The 16,242-nt window shown below is 41.7% G+C and overlaps 1 protein-coding gene across 20 annotated transcripts in view; it reads left to right on the plus strand.

Annotated features, from left to right (window-relative positions):
* Positions 1-16,242, plus strand: part of mei1 (meiotic double-stranded break formation protein 1) — a 32,025-nt gene that overhangs the window by 957 nt on the left and 14,826 nt on the right. For all 20 annotated transcript variants that reach the window (XR_015518894.1, XR_015518897.1, XR_015518895.1 and 17 more), the window contains 17 exons: positions 406-456; positions 1,879-1,952; positions 3,819-3,918; positions 4,097-4,300; positions 7,779-7,891; positions 8,416-8,530; positions 8,728-8,847; positions 8,957-9,056; positions 9,649-9,783; positions 9,948-10,032; positions 10,145-10,221; positions 10,359-10,485; positions 11,713-11,824; positions 12,462-12,522; positions 12,601-12,695; positions 12,958-13,108; positions 13,311-13,449. Coding sequence is in view for 9 of the 20 variants with exons in the window: in XM_087298707.1 (XP_087154833.1) it covers positions 406-456; positions 1,879-1,952; positions 3,819-3,918; positions 4,097-4,300; positions 7,779-7,891; positions 8,416-8,530; positions 8,728-8,847; positions 8,957-9,056; positions 9,649-9,783; positions 9,948-10,032; positions 10,145-10,221; positions 10,359-10,485; positions 11,713-11,824; positions 12,462-12,522; positions 12,601-12,695; positions 12,958-13,108; positions 13,311-13,449 (1,859 nt within the window). In the remaining 11 variants the exon portion in view is untranslated. The remainder of the gene's footprint in view (positions 1-405; positions 457-1,878; positions 1,953-3,818; positions 3,919-4,096; positions 4,301-7,778; positions 7,892-8,415; positions 8,531-8,727; positions 8,848-8,956; positions 9,057-9,648; positions 9,784-9,947; positions 10,033-10,144; positions 10,222-10,358; positions 10,486-11,712; positions 11,825-12,461; positions 12,523-12,600; positions 12,696-12,957; positions 13,109-13,310; positions 13,450-16,242) is intronic.

A 16,242-nucleotide genomic window follows, 5' to 3' on the forward strand; every position in this document is an offset into this window, starting at 1 on the left:
GAACGTATAAGTTAGTTGACACTTTAATCCAACCTGACTTACAAATGTGGAAGTCACGTTAATATTTTCTCAGAAAACTAATAATTTATCATTTCAGGTAAATATTTACAGAAAAGCAGGATTTATTAGTGATATTTTTAATTTTGTTGGATGAAATGCTCACAGAATTAATGATATAATATTTATTTCTGTATTTATTTGTTTACAAATTGAGGAGCAGACTTTAAAACAGGCTTTCTATAAAATAAAAAGGCATCTCGATTAGCATTTGTGCAGTGACGGAGCTTTTAGATACAGATAGGGAAACTGCCACAAACATGGATAACCAGTGTAAAAACACATAGAGATGTTCAGGAAACTGCTTGTCAGTATGTTTTTTCTCACTGTCTTGTTTGTGTGTTTAAGGATTGCTGTTCAGTGCTGTGGACTCGTCTCTGCTGGACCAGACTGTTCAAGGTGATCAATCACATCTCTTTAAATTGATATATACATTATTTAGAATCCAGCTGTAGTCCCAGATATTATTTTACTAGTGGCTTCAGGACACTATATTTGATTTATGTAAACGAGGACTGCAAAATAATGTAAACGGTGATATACCAAATAATTATTCCTACATTGTACTACAGTAAAACTGATCCAATTTGTGCAGTGGACAAATCTGTAGCAACTGCATGATGCTATCATTATTATTATTATTATTTTTATAACCTTTATTTTACCAGAAAAGACACATTGAGATAAAAATCTCTTTTACAAGAGTGTCCTGGCCAAGATTAGGCAGTACACAAGTCACATCAGTCCAACAGACAACAAACAAAAAACAATTTAACATGAATCACACTGACAAACTATTCAAAACATCTACAAACCTTTGTTTCAACTTCTAAATCTTTTATAGTCTTTTTAAAAGCATGTAGTGAAATCAAGTATTTGAACTGCAACTGTGTTTGCAGATTGTTCCAAGCAAAAGGTGCTGCGTACTTAAAAGCCTTTTTTCCCATCTCAGTCCGCACTTTAGGAACAGACAGTAAATAAATACCGTGACCGAAGACCATAGTTAAGAACAAGCTTTTTACTGATGTAATTCTGGAGATATGATGGGAGTAAACCCAGTATACATTTGTAAACAAGGATATGCCAATGCTTGAGCCTACGAATAGACAAAGCAGACCAATATACCCTAGTATACAGCACACAATGATGAGTAAGGGATTTAAAATTAGTTATAAATCTAAGTGCACCATGGTAAACAGTATACAATGCATGCAGACTTTGAGACGAAGCATGCATATAGATAACATCACCTTAGTCCAATGTCAGTCATGTCAATATAGAGCAAAATCCTCAATATGGGGAAATATTTCCAGTATCTTGTTGATTCTATGCCATGAAGGATGAAAACAGTTCTGAAGGGAAAAGGGGTTCAACCCTGTACTAGTAAGGTGTACCTAATAAAGTGGCCGATGGGTGTATAATAATAATAATATAAAATTATTTAACCTGATATTCTTTTAGTTTACATCAAAGTGAAACTGCATCTGCTCTGTTAACGCAACAGCAAATGCAGAATAATCAGAGCTATCACTTTCACATTCACTTTTTATCCATACTTACTTTAACTGTCAAACTGTGTCTCTCTAGCATCTGCAGGCATTACAGATGAATCCTAACACTGACTTTATTTTATTATATTTAATGTGTGTATTGACTGAATCAGCATAACACTGATGAGGAGCTCTGAGTCTGAAAATACTGCTTCACAATTATCTGATTTGAAATGAGGCATCTGAACAGTTTCTGGAGACTTCTAGAGCAAAAGCAGGAGACTTAGAAAGAGCACAATATAGACTGTGTGTGTGTGTGTGTGTGTGTCAGTTCTGCTGCAGATAACGCTGGATGTGCCGAATCAACAGTTCCTGCTGTTCATCCTGGACCAGATTCACTCACGGGTGTGAACACACACAATTTTACACACACACAAGCACACACATAAGCAAACATACACATGCTTTGCACACACATACACAAACAGAAAGGCACACTCGCTCATGCACACACACACACACACACACACACACACACACACACACACACACACACACACACACACACACACACACACACACACACAACACACATATAATACACACCACACACAGACACGCACACATTCACCCACTCACAATCACATACACACTGCAGACACACTTACATACAAACACACACACACACACACACACACACACACACACACACACACACACACACACACACACACTGCATAGACACAGCACACACATTTAAACACAAATACACACACATGCATGCACACACATACACACACACACAAGCACACACATAAGCAAACATACACATACTTTTTACACACATACGCAAACAGAAAGGCACACTCACTCATGCACACACACACATTCACACACACACACACACACGTACACACACACACACACACACACACACACACACACACACACACACACACACACACACACACACACACACAAACACACACAAACACAATACACACCACATACAGACACGCACACATTCACTCACTCACAATCACATACACACTGCATAGACACACATACATACAAACACACACTGCATAGACACAGCACACACATTTACACACAAATACACACACATGCGCACACATATTTACACACAAATACACACACGCACACACACACATATAAGCAAACATACACATACTTACCACACATACCCAAACACAAACAGAAAGACACACTTACTCGTACACACAAACAAGCTCTCACACATACACACACTCACATACACACCACACAGACAGACACACACATTCACTCAGTTACAAAAACATACACACCGCACATACAAACACACATACACACTGCATAGACACATCACACATACACTCTCCAAAACACTCTCACACACAAACAGAAAGACAAACTCACCACACTCACAGAATCACACACACACATCGTACAGACGCTTATACACACATCATAGACAAAACAAACATACACTCTCACAAACACTCTCACACACAAACAGAAAGACAAACTCAAAGACACATTTACACACAATTACACAGATACACACATAAGCAAACATGCACATATTTACCACAAACAGAAAGACACACTTACTGATACACACACATTCAAATACACACCACATAGACACAGATACACACAGCATAGACACAACACACATATACACTCTCACGCACACAAACAGAAAGACAAACTCAAATATTCACAGATGCTCTTACACACACAGCACACACACAGTCTCACAAACACTCACACACAAACAGAAAACCAAACTCACTCACGTACACACATAAACTCACTCATGCAGATTTACAAAAACTGTCTCACACACACACAACACCACACACACTTTCACAAGCACGCACACATACATACATTTAAAAACAAACTCACACACACCCACACACACACCGCACAAACACACATACATCAGAAAGATGCCCACTCACACACCGACAAACTCTCTCACAAACACACACTCCGCATAGACACATACACACTGCATAGACACAGCACACATACAGACACTCTCAGAAACACACTCACACACACACACACACACACACACAAATAGGCAAACTCACTCACATACTACACACACTTTTACACATATACAACTCACAGAATCACACATACACACCACACAGGTGCCCACACACATACATCTACAGGGCTCTGAATACTGGCCAGTCTGTGAGATGCTGATTGTTATGCATGTCTTGACAGTGTGTGTGTGTGTGTGTGTTTTAGTGGACTGAGGGTCTGAAAGTGTCTCTGTCCTCTCTAATGTTTCTGGGTAAACTGCTGGACGCTCATCCTGCCCTGAGCCAAACACTGACCTCCAGCCACTGTAAGACTGACCTCACACACACACTTTTGACCATCACACAGTCACTTTTTGCACTGAAGCTTATTTATGTTACTGTGTGTGTGTGTGTGTGTGTGTGTGTGTGTGTGTATGTGTTTATGGATATGTGTGTTGGTGCATGTGTGTGTTTTCTTTTGTGTTTTAATATGTGTGTGTGTAGTGTGCATGTTGGAGTGTGTGTGCTCAGGTCTGCTGGTGTGGGATGAGGATGTGAAGGCCGCTGTGTGTTACGTGCTGTTCAGGATCTGGAGCTCCAGCGATGCGGTTCAGACTCTTCCACATACACTCCGACAGCGCATGTGTGTGTCACTGCTGCACACACTCTCGCGCACACAAACCTCAGCGCTGACCGTCAACTGCTTGGGTGAGACACACACACACACACACACTCACTGACTCTCGCACATCAGTCAATCAAACACACACACACACACACACACACACACACACACACACATACACACACACACACACACACACACACACACACACACACACACACACACACACACACACTTCAGTCAATCAGTAACACACACCCCTCTTCTTTGACGGCCTGCACTCACACTTTATTTTGCCTTCCGAGCCGGAGCAGGTCATCGATGATTTGACTGTTTAGTTTACAGTTTTTACAGACGCTAGGACACATTTCTCAATACTTAGGTTACTTTTGCAAAACTCTTCACACAATTCTCCTAAGCAACTTTCAGCTTGGCAAAGCAGTTCATTTCACATTCAAAATGCACTACAACCACCAAAACACTTTATTCAGGTCTCTAATTTACTCATTCTTCCAGAACACTAGCAAAGGTTGACAGCTGACACACACACTTTGTCACCCAAAAAATAATGACCTAAAAAACACCAGCAACATGTAGCATTACACAGTGTTTACTTGTGTAAAACAAGGACACATCTCTGTTTATAACGGGGTATATGCCGAAGCATGCAAACAGGACTTTTAATTTGCCAGTAACCTGGGTTAAGCGCTTCCGGCGAATTGTATGTCAATGCAAAAAACGGAGCTATTAAGGTCTGTTTTCTTGAAAAATCAGCGATCTCCACTGGCTGAGTGATATCACTGGCTGAGAGATATCCGAAAGTGGGTCTCAGAGTGTACATGAAGCACTGCAATTAATTACATTTTCCCCCGCCATGTCTTTATAATATGAGCATTTATTTTACCCCAGTATATTCAATGGAGCTTCTGCGCTAGCCTGCCGATTCTGACGGAGACTGTAAGGGTCTGTATGTGTTTATATATGTTTATTTATATATTTATTTTATATAACTGCAAACGTTACGGTAGGCTATTTCACACTACCATTGATCTGCAGTTATAATCAAATCCTGTTCATAGAAAAGTTAGTAATAAACATTTATACAGAAGTATTTATGTGTATGAAGCATCTGTTTTGTGAGAAGTGCTTTTCATATGATATGTGAGCGACCCGTACAGCTTTACTGTAGACATTTCCTCAAGCGAGAATGATGCGACTGAAACTTTCTGTCATACACCATGCCCACTAAAAGGGTACGCTTGCTAATGAAAACGCTAGCCCGATAAAAGTGACCCGTACTGACCCGAACCGTACTGTACTGTACCAGTCAGTGGAAACGAGCCACAAGTGTACCACACCAAAGCTCAACTGAACCACTCTCTGGCACTCCTCTTCCAACCATGCCAGGGCTGGCCAACTGAACCACGCCTGGGCTCGATTTGGAGCGCTCACACTTTTCAAACGAACCGGGAAACACACCTAGTGTGAGGCTACAATCGTACTGCAGGCAAATGTGGCCTGAATCTGATGTTTTTGCCCACATGTGAGACAAATCTGTTTTTGTTTTGACAGTGTGAACAGCCCAAACGGCATGGAATCTGCTCTTTTTGATTCAGATTTGTTCCACTTTTATATGTGGTCTTAAATCAGACGCAGATCTGATGTTTTGCAATGCGAACGCTGTGTGAACGGTTATGTAGGACTTCATGTGACTTTTACATAATCTTCAGGGCTCAACAATAAGGACTGCCCGATGGCCCGGGGCCAGCATGAGAGATGTTCTCGTTACTGACCCGATCAGGCCAGTGCTGCCTTGTCATCAAATTTTTATTTGCCTGCTACTATGTCAATTGTATGCAAATACAGTCTTAGAACCGAGAAACAATTTGTGCTTTTAAGTCTTAGAATGCTACGTTTTCTGTAAAATCGTAAACCCCATATTGCTTTTTGGTTCGTTTTATCTGATTGGTTGTTGTGAGCACGTTATTTTTTTCCACAACCTGGTAAAAACCAGAACAGTGAAGAGACAGCAACATGAAATTATGAGGCTAAAAGAAAACGTCTGTTTCCAACATTGTGGAAAAAGATATTTACATGTGTACAACACAACGAAAAAAATGTTTTCCATCACTTTTAAGTCAGCCACTTTTTGTTTAGCAATAAAATACCTGCACATTTTCCATGCTGCTGTATTTTACTGCTAAATAGTTTAACATTTTAAAATATTTAAATTCTAGATTCAAAGACATTATTTTTGACACATTATTTAAAATATGTGGCAAAAAAAATAGCTATTTTTTATTTATTTATTTTGGTGGGGCCAGTGAAATTTTTGGCAGGGCCAGTAAAAATCTGAACTGCTGGTCCAGTCGGGCCAGTAGAAAATGTCCTTAGCGTTGAACCCTGATCTTTGAGCGACATGCGTCATCATTCTGTGCTGAAAACATCATCTACTCCTTAGCAGCAGTCGAACGGCACACAGGGCGATTACTTTACCACAGAAAGTTGGTTGTTTATTTTGAGAAAAGATTTTGAAGGCAAAACTGGTGCTTGTTAACCAATCTGGTTAGTAAATGGGGCACGAGTGGATTACGAAGCTGAAGAGCATCTGGGTGTTGCCAATAGGGGATCGTTGCGGAAAGGAGAGGCACTTTCTTTTTAAGGAGGAACTTTCTCTCCGGGCGACGCAGTGGTGCAGTGGGTAGCACGTTCGCCTCACAGCAAGAAGGTCGCTGGTTCGATCCTCGGCTCAGTTGGCATTTCTGTGTGGAGTTTGCATGTTCTTGTGGGTTTCCTCCGGGTGCTCCGGTTTCCCCCACAGTCCAAAGACATGTGGTACAGGTTATTTGGGTAGGCTAAATTGTCCATAGTGTATGAGTGTGTGTGTGTGTGTATGTTTCCCAGAGATGGGTTGCGGCTGGAAGGGCATCCGCTGCATAAAAATATGAATAAGTTGAATAAGTTGGCTGTTCATTCCGCTGTGGCGACCCCGGATTAATAAAGGGACTAAGCCGACAAGAAAATGAATGAATTAATGAACTTTCTCTCCGAGAGAAAAGGTCAGGTGATCAAGCACCCAAACCCCCCCTTCTGCATGTGCATAAAAATGATGAATAACTTAAAATGAAATAATAAATGAAATAAATGACATAAAATGAAATAACTCTGCAAACAGAGATAAACCAACTCCTCCTTCACAGTTCTGTCATTAACCTTTGATGTGCTCACTACACCGCTGGTCAGAAAGACGCGCACCACGATTGGCATAAGTCACGAATGATCAGTGTTTTCAAGGCCTCAAATGCCGAAATACACATTAGTATCAGCAGAACAACCCTTTCATGAAATACACCACGCTTGTCTGTGGAAAGGGCAGTAATCATATCAAGCATAATCTGACAACGTGCTTCACACTGCAAATCTGATACTGGCCACATTTATAACAGCAGTGTGAACAGCCATGCACACACTAAATCTGATATGAGCACTAAACCTCGCAGTGTGAACACAGCCTTGTGTGTTTTTTAGCCACTTTCAGTAAATGTGTGTGTGTGGTTTCAGGTGTTGTGAAGCAGATGTGTCAGTTCTCGGAGGTTGTGTGTGTGTTGATGAATCTGCAGGACGGAGGTGAAGAGCCACTGGTGTATCAGCCACTGCCTCTCATCCTGAAGAAGGTCTGAACACACACACACACAAACACACACACACACACATCAATCAAACAGACATACACCACACACACACACACACATACATGTATGTGACACAAATGTAGCACGCAGACAAAAACACACAAACAACACAAAGCAATCACAGACGTACACCACACACACAGAGACACACGTGCAAACGCACACAAATGTACCACACAAACACAAAGTAATCACACACACACACTACACACAGACAGACACAAACATACACCACACACAAAGCAATCACACAGACACACTGCACACAGAGACACAAACATACACCACACACAAAGCAATCACACAGACACACCACACAGACAGACACAAACCTACACCACACACTCACACAGATACACACACACACACACACCCCTATCTTCTTTTGCAGGCCTCTGATTGGTCAGCATGGCTTTATTACTGAGGTTGTGTTTATTCCTGCTGGCAGCACATCATAGTGTGTTTCTGCATTTCCCTATCTGTTTGTGTGTGTGTGTATGTTGCAGCTGCTGCTGAGCGCTCAGGACTCTCTTCAGGTGGTGTCTGTGCGGTGTGTGTGTGCTGTTCTCATTCATTCACCGCTGCTCTTCTCCTCAACCTTCATTCAGGCAGATTTACCTGGTGAGACGCTTCAGTGTGTGTGTCCATCTGTGTGTTTCTAACTGACTGATGTGTGTGTGTGTGTGGTTAACTGGTGTGTGTGTGTGTATGTGTGTGACTGATGGCCCTTTTCCACTGACTGGTACGGTTCGGTTCGGTACACTTTTATGGCTGTTTCCACTGTCTGACTGACTGGTGTGTGTGTGTGTGTGTGTCAGAGTTCCTGTTGGAGGTGTTGAACAGCAGCTGCAGTGATGTGTTGCTCTGGTCAGTGTTCAGTTGTCTTCTTCTGCTCTCTGAAGATCCGCTTTTCTTCTCTCAGTGTCATGCAGTCTACGGTAAGTGTGTGTGCGCGCGTGTGTGAGAGAGAACCTGCTGGCGGTGTTGGTTTTCAGTGGTTGGGTGTGTGTGTGGGTGTGTGTGTGTGTGTGTGTGTGTGTGTCGTAGCAATGGAGCCGCTGGTTCGCTGTCTGAAAGAGACTCTGGGTAAAGCAAACACTGAGGTCCAAAAACAAGGCCTGAAGCTGCTGACAGCCATACTGGACAGGTCAGACACACACACACACACACATCACACACCACAGACACACTTATGCACACGTATAAACACGCACACTTATTACTCACACACATGTATGCACATACATGTACAGACACACACTCACCGGCCACTTTGTTAGGTACACCTTACTAGTAGCCCAACCCTTGATTCATTCAAGAAGTCACTGAGCTCCAGCAAACAGGAGCAGGACGCTGATATAAGAGTGCACACCTGAACTCAAACGTTCCCAAACTACCTGATTATGCCCCACAATACTGCAGCGCATCTGTAGAGGAAGCAAAACAGACAGACAAACACAGCAGATAAGCGGCACTCACACACACACTCACACACTTAAACACATGCATATCTATAACACACACACACAACGTCATAATGGAGTTTATGGCACACTGGTGTCACATGACCAGATGAGCACAATCAGAACAAAACAATTCTACAGTTTTGTATAATTGTAAAAACTGCACCACACACTCTTCACCACACCTGCCTTATAATAGTGTGTGTGTGTGTGTGTGTGTGTGTGTGTGTGTGTGTGTGTGTGTGTGTGTGTGTGTGTGTGTATGTGTGTGTTTAGGCAGCCTGTATCTGTGCGCCTCTTCCCGACGGGCTCAGAGTTCTCCTCAGTGTGTGATGTCATTGTGGGGGGCGTGGCCTCTTCCTGTCTGCGGGTGTCCATGTGTGCGGTACGAGCAGCAGCAGTGCTCTTCAGGTCAGACACACACACAAACACACTATTTCATTTAATATCATTAAATATTCTGAACACAGACACAGTGTTTCCAGTGCATGCAAAGGAGCAGCAAGTTCATAAATGTGTGTGTGTGTGTGTGTGTGTGTGTGTGTGTGTGTGTGTGTGTGTGTGTGTTGCCACAGGCCTAATCATCAGTCCAGTCCTCTTCAGCTCTCAGACATCAGGAGGATCGTGGAGATCATGATGTCAAAATGTGCTGAACACAGAGTGAGTGTGTGTGTGTGTCTGTGTGTAGATGTCTGACTGCTGTGTGTGTGTGTGTGTGTGGGGGGGGATGTCTGACCAGTAACTGTGTGTGTGTGTGTGTGTGTTTTTTCAGGAGAGCCGCTCTGCTTCAGATTCAGTGACAGCAGGAGTTTTACTGCAGACTCTCATCTGCTTTGATGCTGCCTGCAGGTCAGACAGACACACACACTCACACACACACACACACACACACACACACACACAAACACACACTAAATAAATAAATATACTGTGCTGTGTTTAATGATCAGGGTTATTGAATGACAGTTTTCATGATGTGTGTGTAGGTTGGTGGAGGCGTGTGTGTGTGACTCCGCTCTGATGGACGGTGTGTGTTCAGCTCAGGACACGCTGCAGTCTCTGTGTGTGTTTCTGCTGCACTGCTGCGACACAACCTGCATCCCTGCAGCCACTGTGAGACACACACAGACACACAGTAAAACATCTACACAGGGACATACACACTCACAAATGCACACACATACATAGGGTGCTTTCAGACCTGCCTTATTTAGTTCGGTTGAATCGCACTAGAGTTTGTTTTCCCTCTTGTTGCAATTCGTTTGGGCAGGTGTGAATGCAGCAATCGCACTTGAGTGTGCACCAAAAGCGGACCCTGCTTGAAGAGGTGGTCTCGGTACGCTTTTAAACAAACCCTGGAGCGGTTGGTTTGTCGTGAGAATATGATCCGAACTAAAACAGACCCAACAGCAAAAAGTACTGCGCCTTTTTGGACTAATCCAGCTGCCGTAGGCCGATACGCTATGCATTATGGGATATGGAGGAAAAATATTTGTTGACAGCGCTTTACCAACAGAGAGAGAGAGAGAGGAAAACATTACCTGATGGATCATTGGTAATATTTCCGTAAGTTGACCGTGTCGTGGTTTAGCTAAATTAATTCACGGCTCCTCCTGAAGTGACGTGCGATGCATTAAAACACTGTTTTTCAGCTGCGGCCGCACATCATTTTCGAAATGTATAGTTTGTCTAAAGCAGGGATACAATCAGCCAGCGCAGTCATCCAACCATAGTAAAAAGCAACATTTTGTGTCTGCCGTTTGTTTACTTGAGGGAGTTCCATTGGCATTTTCCTGCATGTGAATTCTGACCAATCAAAAAGCAGTTTAGAAAATATGTTCAATAACATCTGGCCAATGAGTGATAAGGGTTTTGTCACATGACTGCGTTTTGGTTCTTTTCAGCTGGTTCGGACCAAAGCCATTAGTGTGGTGTGAAAACGACCCAAAACGACAACAATGTATTATTTATTGTCTTTGGTCTGGACCAAATGAACCAAACTACAAATGTGAAAGCACCCTCTAACACACACACACACACACACACACACACAGACACACACACAGACAATCGCTCACACAAACATTTACACCCATAAACAGACACATACATATAGACACAATGTCATTCAGACACAAACACACACAAACAAACACACAGACATTAACTCACACTCACTCATGTGCGCACACACACATACCTGCACACATACATACACACACAGATTCACTTACAAACACACGCACACTCATAGACACACACACAGGCATTCAAATTCACGCACACATACACACTAATCACTGCTGGTACTCTGACATGTGTGTACGTGTATGTGTGCAGGGTGTGTGTGAGCGTGTGTCGTCCCCTCAGGTTCTCCAGCTCTTCTACTCGGTTCTGTCTCGTCAGTTCTCTCTGTGTCCCGATCACATGACCTCCTTCTCAAGGAAGCTCGGTAGGTTTGAGCACAGTCAGAGGTCATGCAGAGGTCAAAGGTCACCCTGAGGTCAAAGGAGTAACCTGTGATTTAAAACAAGAGTAAACCACTAACATAGGACACTGGCATCACAGTTTAATCAATTCAGCTGTCATTTAAATATATGAATATGCAAATAATGCAGTTGAATGAAGTTTTCCTCATTTCTGTAAAAGATGTTTGCGAATCATAATAATTATGATCTTATCAATAACTTCAGATGAGCTTTACTCACACAGATTATACACACACAATATGCAGATCAAACATCATAAGTCCCCATAAAGATAGCTGTACAAGTGTGTGTAGGTGTTTTTGTGACATCAGGACACAAATCTGTATAATTACATGGATATGACACAGGTAGTACAAAAAGGAGGTGAAATATGACATTGGTGACGTCCTCATTTCTCAAAATGCTTATAAATCCCACAGGATAAGTTTAATCAGAGAGTAAAGCTGCACACAGTCTCCTGTGATGGTTGGGTTTAGGGGTAGGGTGGAATGAGGGCAATACAATATATAGTTTGGACAGTATAAAATGAATGGAAACCTATGTAATGTACCCACTTTTCACAAAAACACAAGTGTGTGTGTGTGTGTGTGTGTTTGACAGCCGCATCTGGATTCATTAGACTGACTCTGGAGAGGAAAGCTCAGCTCTGCTCAGGGAACAGGTCAGAACACACAGACACACACACACTCATAATTGCTCTGTGTTCCAGTCATGTTAATAACGTGTGTGTGTGTTCCAGGAATGTGTCTGTGAATCAGGTCTGCTGTGATTTCCTTCTGAAGCTCTGCATTTGTCTGATGGCACACGAACACACACTGAGCCATGAGCTGACAGGTAACACACACAACGTTCTCCTAACGTTCTGCAAACCTAAAAACAACACAAAGCTGCACTACGCCATTTTAGGAGAACTCTTTTGACCACAGTGTCAGACTAAGCTTCAAAACACACTTCAGCCAATCAGCAGTTAGAGGCGTGACTGGTTACTATAGTGGAGCTGTCAGAAGTGGGCGCGGCCTGTTGTGGTGTGGGCGTGTGTGATTGTTTAATCTTTAAAGAGAACTTGTGATTAACCAGTGTGTGTGTGTGTGTTCAGATGTGCAGTGTGTCCTGCAGGAGTCTCTGCCGTCTCTGTGCTGCAGTGTGTCTGATTGGCCTGCCGTCCTCTCTGATATCCCACAATCCCTCAGAAACACTCAGTACTGCCTCATCTATCTAATGCACTTGTCCCTGCTGCACGGAGACCGGTACGTGAGATGAGTGTGTTATGTCAGATGTGTCAGTGTATATGGGCGAGAATGTATGCATAAGTGTGTGTTTGCATGTCTGTTTGTGTGTGCATGAGTATTTGTAAATGTTTTATGCGTAGTGTCACTAAGTGTGTGCGAGGGTCTGTTTGAGTGTATGTGATGGTGTCAGTGTGTGATTGAGCTGGTCATGTGACTGCAGGTTTCTCAGTGACTCTGCAGTGTTCTCCTGTGTGCTGCGCTTCACCGTGTGTGTTCAGGAGACTCTTCCTCCGTCTGTGTTGAGTTCAGCTCTGTGTCTGCTGTCGGCCACTCAACACAGCAGCCCACGCCTCGACACGGTCAGCTGCGCACACACACACACACACACACACACACACACACACACACACACACACACACTCCTCATGTCTGACACTTTTCTAGCTTCTACTTCAGCTCTTCAGGAATAGCTTATTGATGCTCCAGTTTTCATTATTTGCTTTTGATTCTGCTGTTTATGTTGACGTTGTTGATTTTGTCACTTTTAGTCTCCTTTTTGTGATGTCTGTTCATTTTGTTAATTGTCACCATTGTTGAGGTTCATACGCTGATTATTGATGCCTCTGTGAGCAGAACTTGAACTATACATTCTTTTAGCCTATAAACCTTCATAATTCTGTGGCATGTGCAAGCATATTATTACGTTACTTCTTCTTTTTTTTCCATAATATTTTTATTTTTCGTTTTCAGTTTGTACACTTTGAAATACATTTTACAAATATTTTACAACAATAATAACTTTGTTGCATTTACAAATTATACAAAATATAAGGATATTTACATTTAGTCATTTAGCAGACACTTTTATCCAAAGCGATTTACAAATGAGGACAAGGAAGCAATTTACACAACTATAAGTGCTATAGGCACGTTTCAGGTATGCATGCAAAGTGTCACAATCAAAGAAATTTTCAGATGGATCCAAGTGCGAGTGAAAAAATAATATTTATTTGACACAGTCAAAATAAATGCAAGGAGTGAGTGCGGTGCTAGGACTAGGAGAAAACAGGGCAGGGATCAGGCAGGAAAACAGGGTCCAGTGGTAACTCCTCACGGTCCTGAGCACAGACAAATGCAAACGTAATGAACTGACAAGGAAACACAGAAAACGGCGCCCATATATAGGCACGATAATAAGTCTCAGCTGGCGAACTAATCAAACTAGCTGAGTGCCTTCATAGCACGTGACCAAAACAAATACACGTGGAGAACAAAAACAAAACGAACCCACATGATCAAACAGACACCGGAAGAGCGCACAAACCTGCAACAGTGACACAAAGAAAGTGTAAGAAGCAAAACAGTAGTATTTATTTATTTTTTTTTTTTATGTAGTTAGTGGAGGGGTCAGAGAAGGAATTGCAAATTAGTAAGGAAAGTGGAGACTAAATAGTTGAGTTTTAAGTCGTTTTTTGAAGACAGCGATTGACTCTGCCGTTCTGATGCAGTTAGGGAGTTAATTCCACCAACTGGGCAGATTGAGCGCAAGCGTTCGGGAAAGTGATTTCTTCCCTCTTTGGGATGGAACCACGAGGCGACATTCAAGAAAAACTAAAAGCAAACAACAAACAAACGAGCAAACAAACAACAACAAAAAAAATAAATTAAAATAAAACTGCTCCTCTTTTTGTCATTAATGGTAATCTATTTAAGCATGACAATTATAATCATACTGAGTACTAGGCACAGCAAATATATATTAAAGAATGTATCAACGCAAAACTATAAAGCTGGAACTGGAACATTATCCATTAAAAATTATTCATCAACTTCTTCCTCTGTTAATTCCACTTCTTTGATATAACTAATGAAAGGACTCCATATATTTTCAAATGCACGTTGTTTAGCTTTTAGTATATAAGATATTTTTTCTAATGGCAGACTTGACAACATTTGTCTTATACATTGAGTAGCCTTTGCGTATTTGTCCATAGCACAGCTACACATCTTTTGGCATAAAGCAAGGTCTATAAATACTTGTTCGCTTCTACTATAGTTTGAGTCCTCTGGATATAAACCTAGCAAAAAAAGCTTTGAGTCGAGAACGCTTTGTTTTGAAATAATTTTTTCACTTATGACTCTCACCTCTTCCCAAAATAATTTAATTTTTGTGCATTGCCAAATACAGTGAAACAAGGTTCCTCTAGCTTCCAAACATTTTGTACATATATCTGGTATGTTTTTATTATATTTATTTAATTGTACTGGTGTTACATATGTCCGCATGATCCATTTATATTGTATAAGTTTAAGACGTGAATTTATAGACATAGTGTGATATTACGTTACCTCTAATAATAGATTAAACATTGGTTAACACTAGTGAACTATATTATTTCATCACAGGTTGTGCCTCACTTGATTTTAGTGTATTTTTTACTTGGCTTGTTTGATGTAATGAATAATCTTTTCAAGCAAAGTCCTTAAAAGTTATAGCAGCCCAAAAAAAATTTATATTAAGAGGTTCAGGGCTATGAGCCCAACTTAAGCAAACACTTTTCTCCATGATGGTGAGTTTAATCTCTGTGGTCCACATATGTTTTAAGATAACTGGGCCACATTTGCCATATCTTCTGTGGGTCGCTTTAGGCTCACAGCCACATTAGCCAGAGCTAACTGTGCCAAATATTTGCCAAAGTGGCCCACATGTGTTTTAGGATAACTGGGCCACATTTGCCATATTTTTTCTGGGCCACTATAGGCTAACGGCTGCATTATGGAGGATAGTAGTATCTGTGTGCAAGTCGAATATGAACTAAGGATATCTGATGTTGTGCTGCATCCTCTTTTGTTTAAATGTAACTGTGTAGTTACTAATGCAGTGAAAATCTGTTTGCTAATTGTACACACATGAACACATTAGTGCATTGAATGACTTGACGTTTTTGTGAGCTAAACTCAAGCGGCAACCTCCCGCTCTCCCTCAGGAAGCCAATACGGAAGTAACTAAAACTGCAATTCATCCGAAATTCCGCTAGTCGTGGCCGCTCCTGGCTCCAAAATAGAGCAAATTTCAATTGAGCCCACTGTTAGAATGGCCAACTTTACAGCAGAAAAAAAGGTGTTTACAGCCTGGTACAAAAAAAGATTTT

This window comes from Danio rerio, chromosome 20 (genome assembly GCF_052040795.2).
Source record: "Danio rerio strain M-AB ecotype USA chromosome 20, GRCz13ab, whole genome shotgun sequence".
In the NCBI taxonomy this organism is placed as follows: Eukaryota; Metazoa; Chordata; class Actinopteri; order Cypriniformes; family Danionidae; genus Danio; species Danio rerio.